Source organism: Leopardus geoffroyi, chromosome A3, assembly GCF_018350155.1.
Source record: "Leopardus geoffroyi isolate Oge1 chromosome A3, O.geoffroyi_Oge1_pat1.0, whole genome shotgun sequence".
Classification (NCBI taxonomy): Eukaryota; Metazoa; Chordata; class Mammalia; order Carnivora; family Felidae; genus Leopardus; species Leopardus geoffroyi.
In genome coordinates, this window is record NC_059336.1 from 126193049 (window position 1) to 126215006 (window position 21958).

The 21958-nt window shown below is 38.8% G+C and overlaps 1 protein-coding gene and 1 non-coding gene across 5 annotated transcripts in view; both read left to right on the top strand.

The window, feature by feature from the left end:
• Positions 1-21958, top strand: part of NT5C1B (5'-nucleotidase, cytosolic IB) — a 32161-nt gene that overhangs the window by 431 nt on the left and 9772 nt on the right. For 2 of the 4 annotated variants that reach the window (XM_045447651.1, XM_045447654.1), the window contains exons 2-10: positions 5098-5222; positions 6984-7073; positions 7411-7593; positions 8205-8342; positions 9673-10104; positions 10453-10620; positions 11721-11850; positions 14730-14852; positions 15241-15425. In XM_045447651.1, the coding sequence (XP_045303607.1) occupies positions 5190-5222; positions 6984-7073; positions 7411-7593; positions 8205-8342; positions 9673-10104; positions 10453-10620; positions 11721-11850; positions 14730-14852; positions 15241-15425 (1482 nt within the window). In that variant the 5' untranslated portion in view covers positions 5098-5189. Of the gene's footprint in view, positions 1-5097; positions 5223-6983; positions 7074-7410; positions 7594-8204; positions 8343-9672; positions 10105-10452; positions 10621-11720; positions 11851-14729; positions 14853-15240; positions 15426-16653; positions 16840-21958 lie in introns of those variants that run through there. The other 2 variants (XM_045447652.1, XM_045447653.1) reach the window with 2 other exon arrangements.
• LOC123581746 lies at positions 11238-11340 on the top strand. Its single transcript, XR_006703983.1, has one exon. It is a non-coding gene; the product is annotated as a U6 spliceosomal RNA (small nuclear RNA).

Consider the following 21958-nt stretch of genomic DNA (forward strand, 5'->3'; position numbering starts at 1 on the left):
AATGAGAGAGTGTGGGCCAGCTGAGGGTCAAGTTCAGGCTAACAGCACCACTACCCACCCCCCACACCCCCAGCCTCCCCCATGCACCCCACCCCTGCCAGGTGGGACCTGTATGATATTCTTTGGACACCCCCACTACCCAAAAACAAAATAAATAAGTCTCCACCAGTTGACAAGAAAAAGGCAACCCTATCAATGGCCTAAAGTCCAGGAACTCCCTACTGTCTTAACGTTAATTGTTTGCTTGAGGGAAAAACAACCTTAGCTTTGACAATAGTTAGGTTTCCAGCAAGTCTTTAGCATGTGAAATTCTCTTTGGAAACTTCCCTTTTGATTTTACCTACTCCAAGTCCTTGGTATATAACCAGCCATTCCACACAACCCCAGTCCAGCTCTTCCTGCCCACGGGTCCTGTCCCTGTGCTTTAATAAAATCATCTTTTTACACCAAAAACGTCTTCAAGAATTCTTTCTTAGCCATCAGCTCTGAACCCCACAAACCCCACCATCACCCCAAAACTTCATCACCATCACCCTTTGCCCAATATATGCCAATGGCAACATCTTGCAAAACTATAGTACAATATCAAGTCAGTATATCGAGACTGACACAATTAAGTTAAAAATATAGAATACTCACACCATCATAAGGATCTCTCATGTTGCCCTTTTTCGTTTAAAAATTTTTAATGCTTATTTATTTTTGAGAGAGAGAGAGAGAGACAGACAGACAGACAGACAGAGAATAAGCAGGGGGAGGGCAGAGAAAGAGAAGGAGATACAGAATCTGAAGCTGGATCCATAGTCCAAGCTGTCAGTACAGAGCCCCACACAGGGCTTGAACCATAAACCGCAAGATCATCACCTGAGCCAAAATCAGACACTTGAGCCATCCAGGCACCCCTCATGTTGCCCTTTTATAGCCACATTCACTTCCATCTTGGCCTCATGTACTTCTTAAACCTTGGCCACTACTGTCCCCATTTCTATAATTTTGCCATTCAATAATGTTATATAAATAGAATCAAACAAAATATAGCTTTGGGGGACTGGCTTTTTTTACTCAGTATAATTCTCTGGAGAGTCACCTAGTTGTTGTGAGAATCAATGTTTTCTTTGTACTGTTGAGTAGCGTTCCATGGTATGGACGTTTGTGTAACCATTCACCTACTACAGTCTTGTTTCAATAAGCCATCCAGGTCATTCTGATGCATGTTTGTTTTTGAGAACCACTGATATCTAGAAAAAGAACTTAAAAAGACAGGGAAAAAATAAGGTGTTTTTGTACTTCTCCTTCCTACTCACTGACCTTGTGGGTCTCCTCTCATCTTCACCACTACTGTTATCACAGCACTCTGTATCCTGCTTATTACTGCTATGCATTTCTTAAGGGAATGATGTATTTATTTAAGAAATATTTATTGTGGTACCTCCTAGTAACTGTTCTAGGCACCAGGAAAACAGCAGTGGACAAGGTAGACAGGTCTCTGCTCATGAAAAATTTTCAGGACAGTGAGGCCAAAGGAGACAATAAACAAAGTCAGGTCAAAATAAATGCCATCTGCTTAAATCGCAACCAACCCAATGTGGCCCTCTTGAACACAAGTAACACTCCATCAAGAGCACTTGGATTCTGATGGGCCCATCCAATACATGTCTGAATGTACTAGTCACTCTGGAAAGAAAGATTTTGTACTAAGAACTTTATGTTAGCTGAGAAAGAAGATACTCAGGAAAATATTATTCATAATAGCAAAATACTGGAGATACTCCAAATATTCAATAATAGGGAAATGCTTATGCAAATTGTAGCAGACCCACTGTAGAGCATATGGAGTCATTAAATTAATGATTACTCAGACCAAGTAATATCATGAAAATAGATGTGTTTAATATTATATAGAAAAAAATCAAGATACTGAACTGTATACACTATATAATTCTAATAATATTTTACAAAGGAAGAAAAATTAAATGTCAGACAAATGGGTGAAAAAATTTTGGAAGAATATAATTATGACTATCTTAGGATACTGAGTTCACAGGTGCCTTTTTTTGAACTCTCTAATTTTCACTAAATTTCATTATCTTTGAACTTATTTATATGCATACGTACAAACAGTTTAAAATATTAATAAATGTTGTTGACATTCTGACATGCTAGTTACTTGTGTATCTTTAGACTCAGAGAAGAAAAGCTATGAGAGCAATAGAGCCACTTTCCACCATATTTATTTCAATAGACCTGGATGGACATAGTGAAAAAAAAGATTCTTCAGAGTCTTCTCAGTGCACTAGTGCCTAGTTGTATTAAGCAATACGCCTCCTACGTTATGAAAATCTCCTGGCGAAAGCAGAGTCTCCTGGTGTCCCCAGAAATTTTGCATAATATCACAGCTTCACAAGAAAATAAGAAATAGCAGAAGGATGACCCAGTAGGAGTCACGTCCCACAAATGACTATGCAAAATCCTCTTAGCTCTGTCAAGGGAATGGGTATATTCCTGTTGATAACCATGGCGAGAATCAAAATTCATTAGCCAAAAATAGATGGGAAAGGCCTAGTTATACACATTTGTGGTATTCTAAAATGTCTTTTAGAGTCCTTTTATGGAACTCTTTTAAACAAAAAAATTTCATCCACAACTAGAATGAAAATTTCACTATAGAAAATGATTTTGGTTGATCTGGAAAGTGTACATGACAATGTCATAACGTTGTAGTATCTTGGCTTTATTACCAAGGTTGAACTCATGGGGAAATGAACCCAAGACAAACAAGAGATATGCTGCTGTGATGGTTAATTTTATGTAACAACTGGACTAGGCTAAGGAATGCCCAGATAGCAGGTTAAACATGATTTTGGGTGTGTATATGAGGATGTTTCTGGAAGAGATTAGCATGTGAATCAGTAGACTAAGCAAAGAAGATCCATCCTCATCAATGTGGGCAAGCATCATCCAACCCATTAAGGGTTCAAAGGGAACAAAAAAGGTGGAGGAAGGGTGAATTCTTTCTCTTCTTGAGCCATAACATCTACCTTTTCCTCTTGCCCTTGGACATCAGAGCTCCTGATACTGAGACCTTCAGACCCTAGAGCTTAAGCCAGGGGTCTTTCAAGCTCTCTGGCCTTTGCCCTTGGTTTGGGAGTTCACCATTGGCTACCCTAGTTTCCAGGCCTTCAGATTGATACTGACTCATACCACTGGCTTTCCTCATTTTCCAGCTTGCAGATGGCAATCAGAAGAACCTTCACAGTCACATGAATTGGTTCCCACAATAAATGTCTTCCTATATATCTATATATCTCCTATTGGTTCTGTTTCTCTAGAGAATCCTGACTAGCACAACTGCCTACATGTATGCATAGTTTTCAGTGTTCAATAACAAAGTTAATAATCAGCAGATAATAAAGAAAGACAAATGAGGAAATCTGAAAAAATACGAATAATTCTTTAACATCATCCTCAGCACTCAAAACAAAATGACATATTTAAATCTTGGTACACAAAAAAATTCAAAACACTCATGAAGCTCATAGTCTATCCGAGGCTGTGTGCTACGGGAAGGGAGCAATAATCAAGGAACTTATTGAACATATGGATGCTGATTTACTTGGAAGAGTCATGGAAAGGACAAGAAGCAAAGGCTGATCCTGGCTACAAGAACCAGTCAGAAACCAGACTCTTCAATCCTTCACCTCTGCAAAATCTTCCTCCCGGGTGTTATAGAAAGCAAGTCTCAGAGCCCTCCAGTTTTTGCTCCTGCTACTTTAACAACTGCTCCCTCCCAGCCTGCCCTCCTTGCTCTGTCTCACCAGTGGGGCTAGAGAGTCTAGAATACGGGAAGAACCACCAAACTGATATGTGATTGATTATACGTGTATATGAACAATAGGTATTTTTAAACTTCTGTTCCTACAACCAGATTGCATTGGAGATGAGAGATTTTCTGTTTGAACTCTCTAGTATAGCTATAGCATAATTATGAATAACACAGTAATAGCTAACATTTATTAATCACTTATAAATGCCAAGAACTGTCTTAAGTACTTCACACTATTTCAACTATCACAATTACTATCATTGTGCGCATTTTGATGTTGATACCATCATTTTCTCCATTTTACAAATAAGGAAGTTGAGATTTAGGAAGATTAAACCACTTGTTCAGAATCTCAGAGAGATACTGGGTGGGGGTGAGGTACAGGGTGACAGTGGGGAAAGAATTCAAACCGAGGGCCTCTAAACTTGAGCCAATGTGTTTTACTATCTAGAAGACTCCTTGGAGAACTTTGATTAAAGCTTTCAAAAACTTCCTCTGATACTCAAATTAAATTATTAACTCCAATTAAGAGAGGAGGAAATCTGCCTTAGTCCTTGCTGGTTTGACCAACTCAGGCTGGTGTGTGAGTCTCTTTCCTAGAGCCTGGGTGAAGATAAAACCAGAACCATTAGATGCATTACATTAGCAGACCCTGTAAACCAAAGCTGGGGACTGGATTGTATATTTTCTGTGCACACAAGAGGGACAAATATGTGCTTAAAGTTTCGAGAATGGGGCAAATAGCAAAACGACAGTGCAGGTATCATTCTCCTACACTGTCTGGCCCAAGGGAAGGTGCTTTGACTTTGTAAAATGGAAATGACCTTGCCATTGTGAAAGAAACACCCAACATGAAACTAAAAACAGGTCTAAACTCCATTGTTCTCCATGAGAACAAAACCTCAGCTGTCAAAAATCATCTCCAGATTGCACAAAGTTCTCCACAATCTTTTGGGGTAAACAATAATAAATGATCGGGGCCGCAAATGAGTTTGCCATTCAATTTTGCAGTACCAGAAAATGTACATCCACAGTGGGGTTTACCTGATGAGTAATATAGTAATGTTTAAAAAGAAGGAAGCAGTAATATTGATATTGCTATGTATAAAACATTTTAACATTGTTTAGACATCACTTCCTAAAAACTCTAAGAATGGTTGTGAGTAGATGTACTCAAATTTGAAGAAATACTATTGCTTTTTTTATAGTCATATATATAGAGTCAGTTTGTTACTATGGAATCACATATGATGTCATAAATTTGACATTCTAAGCGCAAACCTAGGCAGAGCAACAGAAACAACAGGAAATGGAGCTGGGGAGAGGAAAACCTGCGTAACAACAAAAGAAATTCCAGTTAAAAGAAATGAGTCAAACATCTCTGAAACAGAAAAAGAAGGTGAGTGAGTTGAATGTCCTAGAATCTTGACAAAGAGCTAAGGAAATGTAGATATCAACAAATGTAGATAGCATTACCTCTGGGAATGTTCAGCAACAATTAAATCATTTCAGATAATGACTGCATGTGGAGAAAAGGGAAGGAAAATAAAGGAAATGAAGAATGGAGAAGAATGAGATTAGAGCATACAGTAGCAATCAATTGAATTACTTAGCCTTTATTGGGCTGAGGCTCCTATGTCAGTGGCAAGAGGTGGAAACACTGTTGCTCTCTGTGAAGAATGCACAGCCTAGTAGGAAAGAGAATATATAAACAAAATACAATTCAGTGCTCAGTGAAAATATGTATAAAAGACACAGGCAACATAAGAGAATGTTTAACTCTGGGAACTTCTCCCAGGTCATGCTGAGCTGGGTTTTGAAGAACATTAAAGAGAAGAGGAGGTTACAAGGAAACAGGGTGATATGGAGGCAAATGCAAGTCATTTAGCACAAGCAAACACAGAGATAAAAGTGTACGGTGGAGGGCGAGTTGGAGGCGGACAGGATGCACCATGAGGCTCCTGGTCTGTAAAACCAAGCAAATGAAGGGTGTACCTGGAAATGAAGCATAATTAGATTTATGTTTGATAAAGGTCACTTTAAATTGATGGGGTAGATCTAGAAGTTGGGAGGATTTAAAGTTATGAAACCTGACCAAAAGTCTATAATTCTGAGAATGCAGTCCTGTACGGATCTGAGATCTGGAACAAGGCAATGATACTAGGGATGGAGACGAAGGATTGGGTTTAAAATATCTTTTGACGGGATTTTATGGTGATGGTGTGGAGAATGGCTAGGAGGATTTTAAGATCAGTTCTAGGACCACACAGCTCTGCCATTCTCTGCAGTCACAGTCTCCATCACTCAACTAACACAGATGCACAAAGAGCTTTATGCCTAGACTGCGCCTGAGCACCGTGGTCTAATCTAGAAGATGAGCTCTTAACACAGAAATAATGCTAATCTTGATTGCATTACAGCTGCCGAATTAGTATGAAACAATACAAACACACACAATGGTATGTTCCCCAATTGAAAATGAAAATATTTGACTAGCTGTCCATGACATGAATTATCTCCCTGTGCTCTCCTACACAGACTTCCCTACAAGTTTGTTAATTAAGAAATGTCCATCCTTTCACTGTAGCTGGTATGAGTAATTAGAAAATATGTACTGAAGACAGGCCAGTCATTAGATCTGCATGGGATTAAGAACCTTGATTTTAAAAATCAAGCTAATATTGGTGAGGCTTAGATGCACAGAAGATTGGAGTTCTGGATGTTAAGAAAACAAACAAGAGAAGTTTTAATTCTACGAGGCAAAAGGAAAAGTTCCTTATGCAGCAATCTTCAGAGGAATGGAGAGAAAAAAAATTATTCTGTGTGAGCAATTTCACATTAAATTGAAGTCTGGCTGAGCCCTAGAAAATTCTGCCATAGAATTTCCCTTGTTGTCATTTTTTAAATGATAAATACCTCATGCCTCAATATATAAGCCAACAAATTTCTAAATTAAAAAATTGTTTATATAGTTCTCTGATAGGTGTTATTTTTACCCATGCCTGTTATAACAGAGGGAAAATGTCTAAAATTTATATATACTTTTAAATTGGGAAAGAGACAAATTCTAATTTTTATTTATCCTCCCATTCCTAAACCCAAGGTTTCTAATGCCCCTAGGATTAAAAAATTAATAAATACACTTTGTTTTCATATTAAGAATGATACTGGATCGAAGAACTCAAAAGACAGCATAGACACAGAGAAAAGAAAGGATTCTGAGAAATCAGGAGTTCGTCTGAGCACACAGGTGAGCTGACCTCTTTAGATATGATGAGTGAATTATAGAGTAGAAAGCATAACAGAAAATGTAAGGCAGCAGGGGAGTTCTGGGAGAGAAGACTTAGCTGCCGAGATCTCTACTAAGGGAAACGTAATGTTCTCATGAGAGGTTAAGGACAGACCAGGAGAAGCTGGTCCCTGCCTTCCCCACCAGTACACATCCCCATGTTCATATAGAATATATGGTGTAGAAACCATAGCCATATTCTCTGCTCAGCCTATGGGAGGAGACTGGTCATTGTTCAAATCAGGGAGGGAAGGGGAGTCTGGCCATCGCATTGACCATTTTCTGCACAATCTTTCAGATGAGGCGTGCAGTCAATCCGAATCACTTGCTGAGATGTTGCCCCATGCGAGGTCACTCGTCGTGTAGACGCTGCCTTTGTGCAGCGGAGGGAACAGTACTTCTTGGCCCCTGCCGCACAATACGTGTTTATATTCACATGTGCCTCTTGTGGGAGCAGGGCCGGCAGATCACCATGATCAGGGTGAGCAGAGATCAAACAACTGATTTTGGAGGGGAGCCACAGGCAGTCTGGGTGAGGGGCAGGATATGGGGAATAAAAACTCTTCCGCTTGCCTCTCCATGGTGTCCTCCATTCTTACTCCTCCCAAAGGAAATGCCAGAGTGCTCTATTCCCTCTTCGGTAGCTGCTTTGGAGCCATGCTGCAGCCCCATTTAGGAGGCACCTGCCCTCATCTTTGTAATAGGGTCAAAAATGGTGAATCACATCTTCTTAGTTTCAGCTAACAGGCTTACCCTTAAGGGAACAAGTGGGGAAAAGGGAGGAAAAACGGTCAACTCTACTATGTTCCATATAAGAGGAGTCACAGGTGAAAAAAATAGGAGACATCAGATTTGTTTCTTAGTTTTGGATTCTCCTCCAGGTGGATCCCCACTGTTTGTCCCTCACAGAGTTTAGGATTGGGCCAGAGCTAGAATAGTACATAAGGGTCAAGGTTGAATTAATCATATAGGCCAGGGACCTTCTCACTGGACTTTGCTATATTTAGCTTGACATGGCTGTTCTGTAGGTACATGCATGGCAGGAGTGGGTGATGGGGCATCATACTCCTGGGTCTCTTCTCTCCTCCAAAGGAATCACAAGAATCACCATTGCCGAAGACTGATTCTCGGGGGTACGTTGTGCGAAATCAGTGGTCACGAACTTCACGGAGCCCATCCACCAGAGCTCCATCAGTAGACGAAACCAGAAGCAAGAGTGCCAGTCTTAAGGTAGAGATGGAGATGAAATGAAGGGAACATGATATAATAATGATAATGGCGATGATGATGATGATGATAATTTTTTATTGATGCTTTCTATGTGCCAGGCCCTATTCTATTCATTTTACATGTTTTAGCTAATTCAGTCATCATTAAAAAAAAAAACAAACAAACCTACAAGCCCTATTTTATGATGGAGAAAATTGAAACACAGAGTAACTTGCCTAAGATCTCACATTAATAACACTAATAGAGCTAGATTAAAACCCAGGGTTACCAGGTCTATAAATTGTACACTTAATGATTATGCTCTTTGACTTCTCCTTCCATCTTTCCTTCCTTCAATAACTGAGTATCGAAGCCTTAGAAGATGGGGTGGAAAAATCAACAAAGGAAATAAGTTGTTGAAAAGTGTTAGATTGTGTGGTGCTTTGGGCCCTTATGGAAGCCTTGTCCCATGAGAAGAAAACATTAGTTTTGAGATTGAGTTTTTGAGTACAGAGAGAGTGACACAGACCTAGATGGAGAATATGTATCCCTACAATCCATCTATTCCTGTTTGAAAAGTGGCTCAATAATCTAACCAAGAATGTCTTTTGAAACACGTGAAACAATCATCAAAATTGAAATAAGATATAGGTGCTTAATAATTTACTGCACAGGTATACTTCCTTTCTAATTAGATGATTCCCTCCAAATGAGCTCCACTGGCACAAAGTTCTGAAGGCAAGAGGGAGACCCTTGGTTCTCTAGACTACCAACCTTCCCAGCAATTGCTGCATTAATCACAGGGCAAATAGAGACAGAGATGCCTACAGATGTTTTGTAGAGTCTGCTGGTGGGAGCATCTGGTCTAGTCGCTCATAGTTAACTGGAGGTCACAGATGAAGGCAGTGGTGAGCATGGTCCCTTACTCAAGCCCTCCATCCTACCTGGAGGTCTCTGAATGAGCAGTTAAAATGAAAGCAAGCCATAGAACTTTGGAACTATGTGCCAGCTGCCTAAGGGCAAGAAGACCTATAATATCTACTCCAAACTAAAACAAAACAAAACAAACAAAAAACAGTGTGAGGTGCTGATGGGATGGGGGGGGGGGGGGGGAGGAAGGAGGGGAAAATAAAGCAGTCTGTCTCTGTGTCTGTTTAACAGAAATACCTAATAACTGGGTTCTTGAAACATGTGAGCCCCTCCAAGCCCTACTTAAAGGAGCTGGGATGACCGGGATCCAACTAAGGGCTAAAAATGTAACAAAGGGAAGGGCAAGGGTCCTTTACTCCTGCTAGGCAGAGATAGGGGGAAAGGCGAGCATCTAATTCAGACTCCCACTTTCTCGCTCCAGCTCCCCGCTAGCTCCACAACCTCCCGGACTTCATCCACCTCCCCCAGCCAACAAGACTCCCAGAAAGAGCTGTCGGCGCAGCCCTCGCCGCCCACGCCACCCATGCCTCTCGACTCGAGCCCTCCCACTCCCCCGGAGTCCTATTCCCAGTCCCGGCGCAGCAGCAAGATGCAGGAGAATCCAGAAGCCTGGGCTCATGGCATCGCGCGGGACTCCATGCAGCTACGGGAATACCCTCCTCGCACGCCCCCCACTGAATGGAAGTCCTATGCCCAGCGCAAGACGACCTACTCCACCCAGCTGGACCGCGACTGCCTGTCAGAAATGCCCCGGCAGCAGCAGATGGAGGAAGAGGAGGAAGAGGATGAGGCCTATTGGGCATCCGTGAGAACTCTGTATGAGAAGACCCCCAGCTGCTCTCGCCCCCGACCGGTGAGCGTGGCCCACCGACCTGGAACCCGGGACTCCCCCTCTCTGCAACCCTACAGCCTGAATCTCCCCCAACCCCCCAACCTTCCTCCTCTCCAATGTGTAGGGAAGTCCTGCCCAGCCTCCTGCTTCTCCTCCCCCTAAACCCCCACCCCTGTAGGTTCAGGAGTTGGAGGGGGGGCGGGTGTTGGATTGTGGAATCTCAGCCCTTTGCTGTCTCCAGCATCTCAGTGCTCCAAGCGGACGCCTAGGTGTTTTCTTTCCACCTTTCCACCTTGCCCTGGCATGAGCCCCTTTGCTGATCCCTTCCTTCTGTGTGACTGTCCTCGCATTGGCACCCCTTTTATGCAGCCCAAACCCAAGCATGCCATCACCATCGCTGTGTCATCCCGGGCACTTTTCAACATGGTGGACGGCAGGAAAATCTTCGAGGAAGAGGGTCTGGAAAAGTACATGGAATATCAGCTCACCAATGAGAATGTCATCCTGACCCCAGGGCCTGCATTCCGCTTTGTCAAGGTACTCTCCAAAGCTGTGCTCCTCCTGTCGGAACCCTGGATGGAGATGGAAGGACCCAGGCAGGTCCTTGGGAACTCATCGAGGTTTCTTTATAATTACTGGTCTACCTTTGTAATTCTTGCCCTTTTCAAGTTGACCTCAGGTCAACTTATGCTTTCACAGAGGCTCCTAGACTGGTGAGAAAGGGTCTCCAGTTCTAGATTTGGGATGCTGAGATGGCCCTCAGCCGAGTTCTAATGATGACATGTGTAAGAGACACCTTTGTTCCCTTCCTAGAAGGAGTGGTAACCGGAAACGATAATGAGTTACAATCCCAGCATTAGGAACAAAATGAAATTCACTTTAGCTGCCCCAAACATAATATTGAGATGATCTTGGTTGGTGCTTAGAGGCATGATTTTAATAGAGAAAGTAAAGTTGTCTGAACTCACACTGAAATGTATAGCACTTGTGATCCCCTATATAACTTATAAAATTTTACACCATAACATTATAACCAGACAGAAATAAACGACATCTCCACGAGTTGTGAGTAGAAGGTATTTGTGGGGCGTGGTAGATGCATCAGAGGAAACCACTAACCTATTTTAAAGACTCATGTTTGAAAAATAGACAAAGTGCTTTGGTAGCACATATCCTAAAATTCGAACAATACAGAAGCCATTAACATGGCTCTTATGCAAGGGTAACCTGCAAATTCATGAAGCATTCTATATTTTCACAATAAAAAATAATCACCAGATGATCCGGAAAAGCAGATTTTATGAATCCAAAAAAAAAAAAAATAGACAAAGCATAAAAGGGTTAACCTGATCCTTCCCTCTACCTACCCCACAGAGATAATTCTAAGAAATCAAATGTAACGGGTTTCAACAAACTTTCCCTATCTACTCAGCAAACATTAACTGATGTCCTGTGTAGCAGAGGCTGGAAATACAGGAATGAATGACATAACCCTGCCTTAACAGAGCCATAATCTCTCATGAAGAGTCTTCAGAGTTTGAATTTGACACTGATGCTATCCTTTCTCTCCAGACTCCAGACTCCAATGCCCACCTTGCCTGGCCCTCTTTACATGCATTCATGTTTGTAACCTGCAGGCACTGCAGCATGTCAATGCTAGACTCCGTGAGCTGTATCCTAATGAACAGGACTTATTTGATATTGTACTGATGACTAATAACCATGCCCAAGTGGGAGTGCGGCTTATAAACAGCGTCAATCACTATGGTAAGTAAAATAAACAACATGTGGAAGAACAGCTAGCTGCTCTGGAAGGGAGAAGCCATGTCATTTTGCTAACTGTGGCCTAACCAACGCAACGTCTTTGATACTGACACCCCCTTCTGCGTGAGGAATGTTTATTTGCCTATGTCAGAAAAAGAGAGGCCATGTTCATTTTTAACTTCAGCAGAGTTGGGCCCAAAGCTCCGGACTTAACTTGTCAAGTGTGAATTTCAAAGACTTAATCCCAGCTCCTGCGATATATTTCTCTGTTTTATGTTTTTCACTTCTGAACTTGACTTCAAGGAGCCATCAACCAAGAGGCTTTCTCTGGGTGATCACACTTCTTGTTCACCACAGATCCATGTCTAAGGTTTACAGGTTTTCCCCTTTCCTTTAGACTCTGAACAATTTGATTCTCCTTGACTGCTTTCCCTGCACATCAGATCCAGGCCAGCAAAAATGTCTTTGTTCCTTTACATGGAAATTTGGATTGACTCTCATCTTCTCATAGCATTTCCATCAATGTGTTGGATACTTTAAGAGAAAAATCCTCATTTTCCTGTTATGGAATTACCTGACTTGTTATCTGAGGGCCTTTAGCCCATCTTTAAGTGACATATCCAGTCTTATGGGTATGTGAAGTCAGAGTAAGGTTGAACTTTGGTATATTCAAGGTTTAAAGTGGGTTTAAAGTGGGCATACTTATAAATAATCAAGATGTATTTTACAAATTATGAGTTTTACATTATCCTAATTATAAGGCTGATGTCTGAGACGTACTTTAAAAAATGTTTGCCTTTCAAAAAAGGAGCTTTCATAGTGTTATGACATGAAAAGAGAACGTATATAAAAGGTTTGGTATAGATGAGCAGCATAATCACTCAGTTATGGCAGCTATTAACTTTACAGCAATCTTATTTGATTTAGTAGGTGATTTAGGTCTCTTGACCCTTGCCAAACTGGGTCCATCATGGCTAGTAGCATAAGGAATCATGGTTATTGACCTAACAGTTCTGCTAATGAACTGACTGAGCTCCATCTCTTCACACAGCCTTACTCATGAAATAACAACCTTTCACCTGGAAGCATCATTTCTCTTCTCGGAGTATTGAATGCAATCTGTGTCTCCTTCTGCTACGTATGGCCTGTTAGATTATAATTATCTGTTTTATGTGCCTGGCTGCTCAGGGAACTATGATTTACTTGCGAATTGGGATGGTGTTTTAATCATTTCTGAAGTCCCCCATGCCACCAAATAATTTCTCACCTTTAAATTAATATTATTTAAGGGATTGTAGAGTATACTTCGGTGCCACTTATGCCCAATGTTGGCTTAAGTGAAAAACAAGGGTATTTTGTTCATACAGTAGCAAACACTTCCACCTCAACTGTCAATGGAATCTACTCTGTTGGTCCATACAGATGAAACACAATGACTAGACTCAAAATTCTGCTTTGTATCACATGCAGGTACCCATTCATCATGTACCTAAAAAATACTTTGAATGGGTATGCACTATCTCATATGCATAATGTTATACTTTATTCAGCTATTCTCATATCATTAAACAGTGTTCTGCTTTTATAAATAATCCTGAGCTGGGACCTTTCCACATAAATCTTTATCAGAGCCTCAGATTATTCCCTTAGAATAAACTATGAAAAGGTCAAAAGCTATAAACTAACAAAAGCTCTTGAGACATATTGTCAGGTTACTTTCTAGATAGCTTGTAGCAGTTTATACCCTCATCTAAAGTGAATATGGGTACCTGTTTTACAAAACTTTCACCAACATCTAGCGTTTGCTTTTTAATTGTTGTTGATTTGAAAGACATTTAGTGGTATTTTAATATTTAGTCTGCTAAATAATTACACTTAAAATTCCAAGTGAAGAAGGAGACACTTTCAGACCTTTTGTTGTTGTTTTTAGAAAACAGTTTAGGGGCGCCTGGGTGGCGCAGTCGGTGAAGCGTCCGACTTCAGCCAGGTCACGATCTCACAGTCCGTGAGATCGAGCCCCGCGTCAGGCTCTGGGCTGATGGCTCAGAGCCTGGAGCCTGTTTCCGATTCTGTGTCTCCCTCTCTCTCTGCCCCTCCCCCGTTCATGCTCTGTCTCTCTCTGTCCCAAAAATAAATAAACGTTGAAAAAAAAATTAAAAAAAAAAGAAAACAGTTTAAATCCTGGCACTGCTTGTCATTACTATTGTACTGTTACTGAAGAAATACAGAAATGGTACTTAAAATAGAGCCACACATTAACTATCTCTTTCAACAAGTGAAGAGTCTGTGGTTGAAGGAAAAGAACTATGCTCTAGTCTAGATAAGAGTCCTTATGAACCAATGGGCTTAGACAAGTCTTTATGTCTCGGTTTCCTTTTGTGTCACAATGAGAATAATGCCTGTCATACAGTTGTTGTGAGGGTAAATTGGCATGGTCTACGTGGACATACTTAATGAATTATCATGTACCAAACCCATCCACTATTATATAAAATAGCTTTAAAAATTTTTTTTTTCAACGTTTATTTATTTTTGGGACAGAGAGAGACAGAGCTTGAATGGGGGAGGGGCAGAGAGAGAGGGAGACACAGAATCGGAAACAGGCTCCAGGCTCTGAGCCATCAGCCCAGAGCCTGACGCGGGGCTCGAACTCACGGACCGCGAGATCGTGACCTGGCTGAAGTCGGACGCTTAACCGACTGCGCCACCCAGGCGCCCCTAAAATAGCTTTTTAAATGTAATAGAGCAGTTTTTCAATATTAGTGCTATGAATTTTAAAACTTCAATAGACGCTCAATTATTCCTATGATAACTTTGATTTACATTTATAGTAGTTTGTCTTTAGTCTCTGACATAACAAAGTCTTTCTTGCCCAATAATAGGCTTACTAATTGACCGCTTCTGTTTGACTGGTGGAAAAAGCCCCATTGGCTATTTGAAGGCATATCTTACCAACTTGTATCTTTCGGCAGATTCTGAAAAAGTACAAGAAGCCATACAAGAAGGTATTCATTTGGTTTTATCGAAGGTTTGCGCTAGTGTTGACTTTCATTGGGCTTCATATATGATTATGTGGCTTGTTAAATTTTCTGGTAAGGCGTTTCCAACGAGTGGCAGCCCCTAAGGCTGTCTTTTAGAGCTCTGACCTTCTAGAGGTGGACATCCTCAGTGATTGTCCTACAACTGCTTTTACACTTTCCCATCCCTCATAGAAATGGAGGCAGTGTGTAAACAATAGTTTGGGGATGCGTGGTTATAAAGAGCAGTTGAGTCATCAGGTAATAGCTTGAAAAAAAAATACTGCAAAGGTTTTTTTCTTTTTTTAATCATTAAAATGGTAGAAGAAACTGACGCCTCTGGGAAGACTATTAATAAATCTCCATGGTCTGCCAGGGATCGCCTCTGCAACTATGTTTGATGGAGCCAAAGACATGGCTTACTGTGACACACAGCTCCGCGTGGCCTTTGATGGGGATGCCGTCCTCTTCTCGGATGAATCTGAACATATTACCAAGGAGCACGGGCTGGACAAGTTCTTTCAACATGAAGTACTATTTGAGAATAAGCCTCTTGCTCAGGTAGGTTCAGTGATTTCTAATTAATTTTTATCTACTTATTTTCCAACATATAAATGTTTTGAATTATTTTAGGCAGGCTATTCCTCACTTCGTATCCTTCACACTTTGCTCCCTTTCTTTCATGAACTCCTCATTTTGAAACATCTGCTGCCGAGTTGGGTACTTTTTGTTTTTGGTTTGTTTTGTTTTTAGTTTTGTTTTGTTTTAGCGTTCTTTTATCTATCCTGTTTTGGAAATGTTTCTATGATCTTCTCATGATAATGAGTTCACCTCCAAATTACAAGTAATAGAGGTAATATGGCTTACCAGTAAACCATTTCTACATAATAAGTTCTCAGAATAGTAAAGTGATTTCCAATAGGTTCAGTAAACATTTATGGACCTCTTTGACCATAGACCTCAAACTCAATAAAGGCATTATTTAATTGAGAAAATCTGCACAAGTGTGAGCTCAGATTGAATCAAACAATGAGCCTCAAGTAAGTGCAAGCTATGAACACTGAATCAAAATGAAACTGAATATTTAAGTTTTTTGAATCAATCCATGAACTGAAATGTTAAAGTCACAGTCTGAAATAAACAAAACTTACAATTCCTGAACCAAAGGAAATCTGAAACATCAAGCTATTCTCTAAACTGAGTCTAAACTGATGGACCGTTCAGTTTTAATCTAAGAATTTTACCAAAGAATTTAATTATTTAATTGGTCTTTTTTTCAGCTTTTCTTGAACTTAAAATAAACAAATATTGTTATTTTTATTATACTTGTAAAAGTATAAATAGACTAACAGAAAGCTGAAAAGTTTCACTAATTTGCCTTGTGATAGCAAGCGATATTTAAACTGTGTGTGTGTGTGTGTGTGTGTGTGTGTGTGTGTGTGTGGTGTGTGTGTGTGTGTGTGTGTGTACGTGTGCACACATGTGCACATAACTTCATGGTCCCTGCCTTAACAGCTTCTTTGGAAAACTTGATCTTATGTTATGAAGTTGTTCATTGTTAAGAAATTGAGAGGAAAATCCTTTGTTATATTTTAGTAAGTCTGCTGAAATTCAGAGTCCATTGTATAGTAGTCTATTACTGAAATTTGGAAATTTCCAAAAAAAGAACACTTAAAATATTCAAAATCATAATTATTTCAAGATAATCTTAAAATACCATTTTCTCATCTCAGGTAAATCAAATTTCTTTTAAATTTTGCATTAATCACTTCCCTTTTCCGTGTTAAAGAACTTGTTCTTCCCATTAAACATTGAAATTGTGAAGCCCAACGCTAGTTATTGCTGGAATACCCAACAAATTTCAACTGAAGATACTTGTTTTCATTATGCAGTCCTTCTGGCAGTGGATAAAGATGCTATTTTTCCTACTTACTTACTTATTTTTGATGTTTATTTTTGAGAAATAGAGCACAAGCAGGGGAGGGGCAGGGAGAGAGGGAGACATAATCGGAAACAGGCTCCAGGCTCTGAGCTGTTAGCACAGAGCCTGATGCGGAGCTGGAACCCACAAACCGTGAGGTCATACCGAAGTTAGACACTTAACCAACTGAGCCACCCAAGCACCCCATAAAGATGCTATTTTTTACATAGTAAACGTAGCTTTTCTATAAATATCAGGTATTGCCAATGTGTTCCACTGATGAGGAAGAAGTACAACTGAGGTACAATTCCTACCCAAGCCTTTCAAGTATGTTGGTCATGGGACTTGCAGCTAGGTCATGACAATGTCCCACTTGTCTCAAATAGAGGAGAGCTGAGAGTCCCCAGAAAATGAAACAGCTAGAGAAGATTAACTTGGCCACTCTCTGGTGGCTTATACGCTTCCAGTATGGCACTATAACAATGAACAGGCATTTCCTGATTTGATCCCTACTTAGTCTCACCATTCTCAAACAGTGGTCTCCAACTCTGTGTGTACGTATGCGTCTGTGTGTGTCTCTGTGTGTTTTAATCATAACATTTGATGTATAATTTATATACAGTAAAATTCATAATTTTTATTGGATGCTTCTGAGTTTTGGCAAATGTATACTGTTGTGAAACCATGACCAAATTCAAAATACTCAATATACTCACAACATTCCCTCATACCTCTGTGTAGTCATCCTACCCTGCTATCTCCAGGATCTGCAACTACTAATATAATTTCTGTCCCTATAGTTTTGCCATTTCCAGATGTCACATAAATGGAACCACACAGTATACAATCTTTTGAATCTGACTTCTTTCATTGAGCATAATGCATTTGAAATACATCCATGCCATTCCATGTATCAGTAGCGTCTGTTCCTTTTTATTGCTGAGTCATATTCTCTTCTATGGACATACCACATTTTCTTTATCCATTTACCTGTTGGAGGGGATTTAGACTGTTTCCATTTTTTGGCATTTATAAATAAAGCCACTTTAAGCATTTGCATACAGCATTCTGTGTAAACATAAGATTGCATTTCTCTTGGGTAAATACCTATGAGTAGGATTTCTAGGTCACATGTTAAGTATATGTTTAATTTTATAAGATACTGTGAAACTATTTTCCTAAGTGACCATACACTTTGCATTCCCAATAGCACTATATATGAGATTTTGTTGCAGTACATACTTACCAGTATTTTGTACTGGTAATTGTTTTTTTTGTTTGCTTCTTTTAAGTTGTTCCGTATCTCACTGTAGTTTTAATTTGCATTTCTCTAACAATAAATCATATTGAACATATGCCATCATATATGCTCTTTAGCAAAAATATCTGCTCAAATCTCTTGCTCATTTGTATTGGGTTTATTATTTAAGTTTGAGAGTTCTTAACATATTCGAGATACAAGTCCTCTATTAGATATGTTTTGCAAATATTTTCGCTCAGTCTCAAGACAAACATGTCTTTCTATTCTCTTTATACCATTCATTGTCTTTCAATGATCAAAATTTTACAATTTTGATGAAGTTCAAATTATCAGTTAGTTCTTTTATGAATCATGCTTTTAATGTCATATGTAAAAACTGTTTGCCAAAGTCACATAAATTCCCTATGTTTTTGCACATAATTTTATAATTTTAGGGTTGTTTTCTTTTAGGATTATGACCTATTTCTAATCAACTTTTGTATTTGTGCGAAGTATTGGTTAAGTTCACTTTTACTGCCTATGGATATCCTAATTGTTCCGGCACTATTTGTGAAGAAGACTGGCTTTCTGTTCCTTTAATGTAGGTGTCCATGCTTTTACCAATATCACATTGTCTTGATAAGTGCAGTTTTATAGTAAGTCTTGAGATCAGGTAGTGTGAGTTCTTCAAATTTTTATTTTTTAAAATTCTTTTGGATATTCTGATTTTTTTTTTTTTTTGCATTCTTATATAGATTTAACAACTAAGTTGTCCATTCCTGGAAAAAAAAATTCTGCTGGAATTTTTATTATGATGATGTTGAATTTATAGCTTAAACTTGGGGGAGGCAGGGGGATGTCCTAATATCAAGTCTTTCAGTCCATGGGTATAGTACATCTCTCCATTCATTTAGGTCATCTTTGATTTCTTTCAGTGTTTCAAATGTTTTTGTATATAGATATTGCACATACTTCGTTAGATTTATACCTAAGTATTTCATAATTTTGGTGCTATTGTGATTGGTACTTTAAAATTTTGATTTCTAATCTGTTATCACAGATTTTGCATATTGACTTCGTGTGTTGCAACTTTGTTAAATTCACTAGTTAGTATAGTAAAATTTTCATAGATGATTTGAGATTTTCTACATAGACAATATTGACTGAATAAAAACACTTTTATTTCTATGTTTCCATTTTGCATGTCTTTTAATTATCTTTCTTGCCTTATTACCCTTGCTTGTGAATTCAGTGGAATGTTCAATAAGAGTGATAAGAGGGGACATTCTTGCCTTACCCCTGATCTTAGGAACAGATCATTCAGTCTTTGACTCCTAAGTATATTATCTATTGTTTTCTTCAAGATGCCCTTTGCCAAGTAAGAGAATTACTTTCTAGTCCTATTTTTTGAGAGTTTTTACGATAAATGCATGTTGAATTTTGTCAAGTTTCTTTCCTGCATGTATTGAGAAAAGCATGTGGCTTTTCTAGTATGTTGATAGCTAAATTACATTGATGTACTTAAAAATGTTGAGGCAGCTTTGCACTGCTGGTATAAATTCAACTTGGTCATGTTGTAGTACCCTTTTTATATCTTGCTAAACTCAATTTGTAAAAATATAATTTAGGATTTTTTTTTTTTTTGCCTTTATGCTCCTGAAGGATATATAACTCTATAGTGTTCCTTTCTGGTAATATCTTACAGAATAATGCTAACTTCACAGAATCATGTGGAAAATATTTTATTTCTGTCAAATTTTTGGAAGACTTTGTGTATAGTTCGTATTATTTCTTCTTCAACTATTAGGTAGACTTTCACAGAGAAACCATCTGGGCTTGGACTTTTCTGTGTAAGAAGGCTTTAACTAAAAATTCAATTGTTTTTAATAAACTATTACTCAGATTTTCTCTTTTTGTCCTACTTTCTGGCAGTTTATGAGTTTGTATCTTTAAAGTAATTTGCCTGTTTCATTGAAGTCACTGAATTCATCAGCATAAAGTTTTCATATGTTCTTATTTTGCTTTTACTCTCTTTAGGATTGTAGTGATATATACCTTTTCATTCCTGATATTAGTAATATTTGTCTTCTCTGTGGTTCTCCCCTGTTCTTAGTCTAGCTAGACAACAATTTTATTTATCTTCTCAATAGCCAGCTCTAAGTCTCTAAAGATGGAAGTTGAGGACACTGATTTAAGACTTCAAAAATAAGCATTTAATACATTAAAATTTCTTCTAAATGATGCTGTGATGGCATCCACAAATGTCGATAGGTTGTTTGTAATTTTCATTCAATTTTAAGTATTTTTTAATTTTCCTCTGACTTCCTCTTTGACTTATGGGTCATTTAGAAGTTGGTTATTTGTCAAGTATTTAGAATTTTACTAGACATCTCATTCTTATCGATTCCACATAGACTTTTGTTGTAATCAAAGAATACATTTTATATGATTTCAATTCTTTAAATTTATTGAGGAGTGTTTCATGCCCAGAATATGGTCTATCTTGGTTAATGTTTCATGTGTACTTGAGAAGAATGTTGATTCTGTATTGTTAAGTTGAGTAGTCAAAAATGTCAATTGGATTAAATTGACAGTGTATTAGGTAATATTGCCCAAGTTTTCCATATTGTCAGTAGGTTTCTACCTACTTCTTGTATCCATTATTGAGGAGGCAGGGATGAAGCCTTCAAGTATGTTTGGGGATTAATCTATTTCTCCTTTCAATTAAATGTGTTTGCTTCATGTATTTTTAATCTCTTCTGCTTACTGCCTAAATATTTAGGATTGTTATGTCTTCTTGCTGAAATAATCCCTTTTCATTATGTAATGTCTCTCTGTCTCATAGTCATATAACCACTCCAGCTTTTTTATTTGTTTTGGTTTGGGTTTTTTCACTGGTGTTTGCATGGCATATCTTTTCTATAATTTTTACTTTTAACCGATTTATGTTTTTACATTTATTTTTTTAATGTTTACTTGTTTTTGAGAGAAAGAGAGACAGAGCATGAATGGGGCAGGGGCAGAGAGAGGGAGACATAGAATCCGAAGCATGCTCCAGGCTCTGAGGTGTCAACACAGAGCCCAATGCAGGGCTCAAACTCACAAACCACAAGATCATGACCTGAGCTGAAATCAGACACTCAACTGACTGAGCCACCCAGGCATCCCTATGTTTTTACATTTAAATTGTCTCTAGAAAGGATGATACGGACACCCGTTCTGAATATGGTGACATAAACTGGTCCCTATTTATTCCCTTTGGAAACTACTCAAAAGCAGTAGGAGAACTGTATTCCTCTATGTTTCAAAGCCAAACTAGTTATTAGTAGGGTGGATCCTGCCAACAGTCACCATACCCCCTTTGCTGCTGTTGCCAATTTTAGAAATAGTTAATAGTTTTAGAATACCTTTAGAAAATGAATTTTACATGTTTTTTTTTCCTGATATTTGCAGCCTTAGAGAAACAGTGATCTAAATAATGTTTAGATCTAAATAGACAAAAGATCATCTGTTAAATCATGTTTATAAATAAATAGTTTGTTTCCAGGACAGCAGGGAAGGGATCTTTTGAATTGAAAACAAGTCAGTCTTACAATACTATCCTTGTCCTTCCCCCATAAACTCTCTAATTGTTCCCAGAAAAACCAGTCTGCTTCAGTGATGAGTAATAAAAACAGAAGCAGCACAGAACATACACAAAGATACTGAGACAAAGGCAAAAAAGGGCAAAATCTAATAACGGATGTAGATCTCTCACTAGAAATAGTGGCCAAAGCATAGGTAAAAATTGTGACTAAACATTTACTATGACTTTTAAAAACGTAATAAAGCAGGGTCAGGGTCATAAAGTGGAAATGCAAGAATCAAGGGAGAGATAATAAAATGTTAAATGGTAGAACTCTGGAAATGAGTAAAATTGAAAAATAGGATTTT